The sequence below is a fragment of the Acanthochromis polyacanthus genome, chromosome 2, assembly GCF_021347895.1.
Source record: "Acanthochromis polyacanthus isolate Apoly-LR-REF ecotype Palm Island chromosome 2, KAUST_Apoly_ChrSc, whole genome shotgun sequence".
Lineage (NCBI taxonomy): Eukaryota > Metazoa > Chordata > Actinopteri > Pomacentridae > Acanthochromis > Acanthochromis polyacanthus.
This window is the reverse complement of record NC_067114.1, coordinates 35,887,146-35,895,334: the sequence shown is the minus strand read 5'-3', so window position 1 is coordinate 35,895,334 and position 8,189 is coordinate 35,887,146. Positions and strand designations below refer to the sequence as shown.

The window sequence follows — 8,189 nt, the reverse complement described above, 5'->3', positions numbered from 1 at the left end:
CTCCAGCAGCAAGGAAACCATAACCATTGAGTCAAGCGTGGTGAGAAGGAAAGTGATCTCTATATTGCACAGTCTGATGAGCCATAAAGCAGCCTCACAGGAAGCCTTAATGATTCAGAAAGGTCATAGCCTTTTGATTCAGATAACTCGCAATGGGAGGAGAAGCGAGAGGGTGGGTGGCAGCACTGCAGGAGGGCCAAATTGGTGGCAAGACATATTAATAAAGATGGAACACCATGAGCTTCTGGCTACTGTAGCGTTGCAAGAACCTGAATAGAAATGCCAGCAGTGCACAGACATTACACAGCATGTTGCATTTAAATTGAATACCACTTCAGAGCTGACATGGTGGAAAAGATTAAGAAGGAAAGGGAGAGCGAAGCAAGACATAAAGTGCACACAATTTAATGATGTGGGTTGATAAATTGCTTTCGAGAGCTACAACTGAGATATACTGTATTCTTTTAGAATTAAAGCAGTTTTGGCGCATCACATAACCAGAGTTAAGAAACACATGAGATCCCACACAAGTCTCTTCAAGACGACGTGTGACACAGTCTGCTTTGTTGATCTACATTAAAGAAGTAGATCAGGAGCAGCTCTTTGGGATGCTCTCTTCTTTATGTTAAAGGAGATGCAAAGAAAAGATACATGCATTTCCTTCACAGCAGTTCCCAGACTCAGTGATCCAAACTCGTTCTTCACTATAAGACCTAATCATTGAAGCTTCACAGACTACTCTGACATCACTTGGTAAATGAAAGAGTGTGAGAGGCTGCAAATACATAGGAATGGGACAGCACTGAAACATATCACACTACCTTAACATCAAAACATGTTTTATACCTACCCCATACATTTAGGAACTATTGATTTCACATTTTTTTATTTTCTTCAAGGCCAAGACAGTTAAGGGAATGCAAATTATGACTTCATCATCAAGCCAAGAAGAAAGACTGCCTATGAATCATCGCTGAGCTAGCATCCGCCAATCATTTGTTTATGAATAAAGGACCACTCACGGCTGTCTTGGAGACAACAGGATGCCTCCTACCACCACCAGAATCTCATACGGGTCATGAAATATCAACTGTGAGGAAAACCACACCTCTGCAGAAGATTTGCATTCTTCATGGTGACCTTCTGATTTCCAAACCTAACACACACAACTTGGCATGCAGGAATGACTTGAACAGTTTTTAGAAATCAGAACATTAAGGAAATGCAGCATCACTGGAGTGATCGACTCAGTCTCTGATGCCAGGTTGATCAGGACCAGAATGGAAGAAGAAAACATCGAATTTGAAGTGTTTGTGGAGAAGCACACACGATACACAAACGCCCCTTTTCTTTCTGTCACAGACCACAGCCATAACGGCAGACAGAGACTTTTTATTCTAAGCATATTTCTTAGGTCTTGTTATTAGTGAATGTATGTGCTTCTACTGTATGTTTAACCATGTTTTACATTTACTTTCATGAAGCCTAAAGTCTACGATGTGTAAGTTTATTGATATGTTACACCTTTTATTGTTATTTCAGGAACCATATGTGATAAACCTGTCATTCTAATCACTTATTCAGTGTCATTTTAGATCTGTGATTGTAATAGACATTTAACAATTGGATTTGTATATTTAAGAAATGAACTAAAAGTAAGTTCTAAAGTTGTTTTGTTTTTTTGTTTTTTTCTAAAGGTATTTGGCCTCTGTTCTCTCCTGGACAGTAAAGCTCAACACCACCCTTTGGGAGGAACACATCTGTGATTGGTTAGATGCTGATTTGAATTTGGCTGCAAAACTTTCTATACAGAAGAAAACCTCTGGAATGCAATTCTTTTGAGAACAATATCTATGACTATATCTCAAAAACTAAATAGTTTAGACTTAGTGTTGCAGTACAGCCACTGTATGTTTTAGTTCGCCAAAAAACACTTCAATTCACATTTTAGAATACCATCGATTAGCAAAAGGATTTGACAATTTCAAAATAACAGAAATGCTAACTATCACATCATATTTTAAATTTTTTCATGAAAACTGAAAAATATCAAAAGAGTATAAAGGGTGCTATGTGTGCACTTTCAACTGCTTAACTTTAAGTAGATGAAAGTTGTGACTCTTAAAAATGACTCTGAAAAAAGCAAATTGATAATATTTGCAACTTACATCACCTACCAGTAACTTCAGAGTTGAATACCATGACTATGTTGAAGTTTGTAACAGTTGTGGGTAAATTAATAGGCACCAAGCAGTACTGCAAAGATGAATAAAGATGGTTTTGAAGAATTTCAAGGAAGTCCCTTGACAACACACTGTTAGATAATTACCCATGTTCAACGTCTTCTCACAGTGATGGAATGTTTTCACGCATTTCAAATGAATGCAATTTGCAACATGAAAAACACAGATCTGTTAACAGTCGAACAATGAGTTTTTATTATAGTAATGTTTCATTTAACACCTGCTCCCACAATTTACCTTCAATCTGAAACTATTTACATACTCTGACAGTGTGCTGCAGCTCACATTCCCAGTGCTGAAGGCAATCCGACGTAGTAGATGGTTAACCATGAGAGAAAAAGAAACAAAAAACCATATGTTCTGTGCTTACAGCTGGATTCGCTCTCTCGTCATTACAAACGGTGGATTGGTATGGTTTATATTTAACATCTAAACCGGAACCATCTCTACATCATTGTTATGTTTACTGAAAGGCATATGATAAGGATTGGCATGGGTTCAATTTGTACATGGCTTTTAGGGGAAAGTTTCGAAATCATCTCACGTAAACGAAACTATCTTAGCAGTCAGCAAGGACAGCTTTGATGTGCTAGCAGGAGCCTGATAGTATCTTGTCATTTGATGATGATTCTTCAGGCTCAATAGTTGTTCAATACATCACCAAGTCTACAGAGACAGAGTCAATCCAATGGAAAATGACCCACACTGAGCATCAAAGGGTTAATAACCTTAACCCTAACCCTAAACTCAGGGTCGTCTGGGAACCAAATGGGGATAATAATAGTTAAGATAGTTTGGCTATTGAAGTGTTTGGGTTTTTTTGGAAGATACTGTAGTAAGTATAGTGAGGTATTTGAAGTCTATATTTGATAGTGGCAGTGGAAAAATGTATGGAAACAGTTCAGGCATAGAATATGCAGCAAATGGTCACCCCACCCAGGTTTTAAACCAGGGAGTCGCTGCTCAGGGTATTTGTACCTGTGTGATATGTACTCTAACGGCTTGGCTATCAGGCCACCCAGCGAAGTGTTTGGAATTTAATGTATCGTAGGAGACTGCAGCAATGAAAGGATGAAGAAACCCAAAGTGAGCAGGACGTTTTTCACTTCAGTTCCAGCAGTGTGGGAAGATGGTTGAATCAATAGTGTTGAGCCGATGAAATCTTTGCAGGTGAGCCTGGCGAGCTAAAACAGTGGTTTAAAAGTTCAAGTATTCATCAAGCAAACATGTAAAAAGAAATGAAGAAAGCTACTATTTCAGTAAAAGGAGCAGGTATGTGCTGTTGCCTGCATACATTTCGGAAAAACGAGGAGAGAGCAGCAACATTCAAGTTAATTCTCAAGTCATTCCTTTCCACATGTGTTGGCTAGTTTTATCGGTACATTCAGTTTGGCTGTACAGTCATTCTGCATTCTATGTACAAGTATACTTCTACTTCCACTAAGGTACTTAGATATTTCTATTTAGAAAAATGTGTAGCACAAATTTCACTACTCAAAATGCTTGCTGTTATTGATAAAGATAAATTTTACATTCAACCAGACAATTCATCAAAAATAACTTTGATCAAAATACACTGTACAGTAATTATACGAAAAATAAAAATATATACAATATCATACGTCATTGTATGTTGGCTAAAATAATAAAACCAATTTATTTCTGTGACCATCTGTCACAGTAAAGACAGACAGTTTAATCATTGATAGTCCAACTGTCCTAAACAGTTTATAATATCACAATTAACTATAACTGTTAAATGTATAGATAGACATTATATATTATGCACTTGCTGAATTCATACAATAGCTAAGGTAATTATTTTTATATTGGCAAGAGAGACCATCAGAAGTAAATACTGCATTGAAACAAAATACCTCAGACTGACGAGTCCCAACATGTTATCCAGTCAACAATAGAAGTGTTGTATCTGTGGTTTAGAGCCACTCCATCCTGATACTCTCATGACTTCATGGTGCAAATTGGTACAACAATGACGAGGATCACAGTGCAAGTAGCAGCTGCAATCAGTGCTCCAATCTTACATGCCTTAGCCCTCCTGAACTCTGCCTCTTTCCTCTTGAGCAGGGAGTCATACCCTGGTGTGTATACGTCCTCCATCCAGTACTCCAGGTTGTTGGGGTTCAGGGACTCCTGGGTCTGATTAAACAAACAGAAACAATAAGTAAGAGAATGCACAGGTCTCTGAAAAGGTTCCATTTGACTGTAAAGAAATGCAGTTACCATACACGTACACTGTGATTTCAAAATAGTGCTCAGGAACTTAAGCTTTGCCTGCATTTTGACTGGGAAAACCAGGAAATCAAACATAGACAGAGGTCTACTTTGGAGTCAGATGTTCTAGAGATTTCTTATGCACCTCTGCATAAAGTATCTCCTCTGCATTCTTTTATTACATCGATTCAAATATGGAGTGGAACCGCAGTAAACATTAAAAAACACAGCAGAGCACTGAGTTGCTTTGTTGTGTATGAGTTTCAAAATGATCACGAGTAAAAAAGAAATTGAGGAATTACAGCATCTTTAATGTTACTTGTTTGAGTTTTTCATTAAAAATGCTTGTTCTACAGCCATCTTCTTTGAGATAAAATCACTGTACAATACCTTGCTGCAAATTCACATCAATTTAACACCTATTTGGAGGCATTTTGATTTTTTTACCTACTATTTAATATGCATTGTCAGCTGTTTTGCTTGTCAAGAATCCACAGACTCCACTTTTCCTCTTAACGATTCCCAGAAATTCTGCACTTTTTACGGTTCACTGGGTTTAATTGTTTTTTGTTCAAGAAACACGTTCAGTTCTGGAACTGAAGAGAATAATAGCTGAAGAAGGATGTATGAGAGCTGATGTTCTTAGGATGAACAAGACCGGGATAACTGAGAATGCACAAGGAGAATCTCAACATCTGAGCATTAAAAATGCCAGACGGAGCAGAGAGTCTGACTGTGTAATAAAAGGAGGCAGCAGATGGATGAGAAGAGTCAGTGGGACTGGTAATAACTGGCCTCTAATACAACCATACAAACACAATATCTTCATGCATGTCCCAGCACACTGCACCACCAATCATGCTCATTGTGCACTAGTCTAGATAGTCTGCACACACTGGAGATCTATATTTTGATTTAAGAGAGATGAGACAACTTACAACAAAGACCTCCTCAGGAAAGGGAGAATATTGCAAATATGATAAATTCAGCATCTTAAATCCTTGTGCCACTATGATGTCAAAGGCCTGGTTGATTGTTAATTAATTAATGCTCACCGAGTTATATAGTTTTAGTCAAACCATACCACCTCCGCCTTTAGGGGAGAAATGGACATTCTCTAGAGCTTGGATGTGATGAGAACCTAAATATTCAAAGCAAAGAAACTGGACTTGCAACAAATAGATTGATTCTATTTTTCTAATCTCTAAATATAGTGCAGCAGAGATATTCTTCATTACTAGGTTCATGCAAGAGCATATTGATATTTCAGTTGATTCTTGGATATAAAGAGAAAAGAAAAATGTCAAAATGAGCTGAGGTTTCTTCTATAAAGCAGATTTTAAAAACTCAAATTCAACTCAAACTCAATCACCTCAAACAAAACAAGACAAAACAAAAAAAACTATAATGACTGGAGCTCAAATACTATGATAAACCATGGCAATGGGTAAATAAAGAGTAGAGCCTCCATTTTAATCCAGTGGAGGTGGAACTATGAACCATACCGACGTGGACTTGTCAAAAGTGACCATTATTTTCTACATCTTATTCAGCTTCGTCCACTGATTTGTTGAATTTTCCATTTTAGATGGTAAAACCAGAATGTGACTGCAATCCTACCTATTTTACACTCAGTTGTTAAATATATTTACTTAGCTGTCACCTGATGAGGACAAACTACATGTATCAGCAACTGGGGATTGAAATACAGATCAAATAGACAAGACACAGTTTAGTTATGGATCTCAGACTGTAAAATCATGGTCCAACCCAGTTAAGCAAAATCACAAGTTGTTTCAGACCCACCACAATCACGCCCAATCAGAAATCTCTCCATAATCAGAAATCTTAAACATGATGTGCCATCTGTGATAATAATGTATCATGAGTAAAATCAATCACAACATGACAAATGACTGAATGTAAAATGAATCTATAGCTTATTTTAATTATATTGATTATATTGATTGGTATTTACTTTAATTCATTTAATTTCTGAGTATTACAGAAATGTACAGTAACTGTTTCAGTGCTGGGGAAGTGCTGGACAATGTGAGAGCTGCCTTAATGTCCATTAAGTCACAGCATTACAAAGGATGTAAAAATGTAGATTTTATTCTGAGCTGAGGATGAATCTACAATGTGAACAGATTGATGTTTCTGTCCATACATCGATGATAGGTACATCAAAAAAACAATCATTTCAGGATAATCATGTGGAATTATTTAATATCTAACCAGGACTTCAGTGTTTCTGAAGATGTAAAAATATGTGGATTAATGCATAGATTTGTTGGGAATAATATTTCAATAATAGTTTAAATGTTTTTGGGTGTTGCATGTGAAACTGTCTATGCGATGAATGAATATAGTGGTCTGCATAACAGAAGCTGAATAACTGAGTATTTAACTGCTACTAATGCACAATAGCTGCAAAGCATAGCATACAAAACATTAGAAAGGCGAAAGCTTCTGCTTCCCTGCAAGGCTCCACAACAACCTTGACAGGAAAAACAGACAACACTCTGCACATGAACAAGACACCACATCCACCTCACTTGTGAGTTATCAGGTACTCCCATACACAACACGTTCAGTCCTCACAACACAGTAGAAACACCTCTACATTCACACATCATCTTTCAGGGTGAAGATGGTCCGGATTGGCTGAACACAGAATGGGGTTAAAGCTCAACATTGAGATTAAATACAATAACCAGCACATAGTAGCCGGTAGTGCGTTCATTGACTGCATAGGTATAAGCATATATGCTATTTTGTTTCTTGCAAAATACAAAAAAGTTTGAGACACCAAATAGGTGTAACCCCCTTTTGTCTTTAAACTGCAGTCAGTCCTTCACAATTACACTACAGTTCACACTGTACATGCTTACACCATTTTTAAAATGTGACAACGCCGCATTTGCTTTAGTAAGTGGGTAAGTAAGTGACAGATTTACATGTAATGGCAATGCACTCTGGCAAGACATTATTCAACTCAGTGGCTTCACATTTCCATATATATATATATATATATATATATATATATATATATGCGTGTGTGCATGTGTGTGTGTGTTTATTTTTAGTTTTATTCGAGTTTGTGCTGGCTCATCGGGACAAACCGCTTACCTTCTTGCACCGCTTTCTCCCAGATGTGTAATAACCTCTCTGTGGCAGACAGAAAATGCCAGACTCGCATATTTCAAGGTTTCAAGGTCAGGAAAATACCAAAGAGTTGGTGTGCTGCTTGTGGTTGTCATTACACTACCATGAAAATAAGGCCCAGTGTATGCATGTGCTGTACATGCCCACTTCTTGGAAGCTACTGTGCTGTCCATGGTGTTGAACTATTCTATTGCCACAGCAAACAGACCGCCTGATGGGCAACAGCTCTGTGTGATGGTCCTTTAAGAATTACCTGGTTAATAAGCTGTCAATAAAATCACAAACCAGCTGTAGCAACACTACAGTGTTGGTATAATTTTAAGTGTGATTTTAATAAATAGGTGCATTTTGCTTAGCACTGCAAACTTTGATAAAGACAGAAAATATTACATAACCTACAGCAGTAATGGATTAAAAGTGTCAAAAAGTCTTTTCACACTTTGTCAGTAGAGCTCGGCAGGTTTTCCACCAAATTAGGTCTGGTTCTTACACCAGTTGTACTCAAAATTGTTGGAACTGTGTTTGCATCTGAGTGGAACCTTT

The 8,189-nt window shown here is 37.4% G+C and overlaps 1 protein-coding gene across 2 annotated transcripts in view; it reads right to left on the bottom strand.

Moving 5' to 3' along the window:
• Window positions 1–2,414: 2,414 nt before the first annotated feature.
• Window positions 2,415–8,189, bottom strand: part of minar1 (membrane integral NOTCH2 associated receptor 1) — a 30,390-nt gene continuing 24,615 nt past the window's right edge. For both annotated transcript variants that reach the window (XM_022218468.2, XM_051960410.1), the window contains one exon: window positions 2,415–4,403. In XM_022218468.2, the coding sequence (XP_022074160.1) occupies window positions 4,206–4,403 (198 nt within the window). In that variant the 3' untranslated portion in view covers window positions 2,415–4,205. The remainder of the gene's footprint in view (window positions 4,404–8,189) is intronic.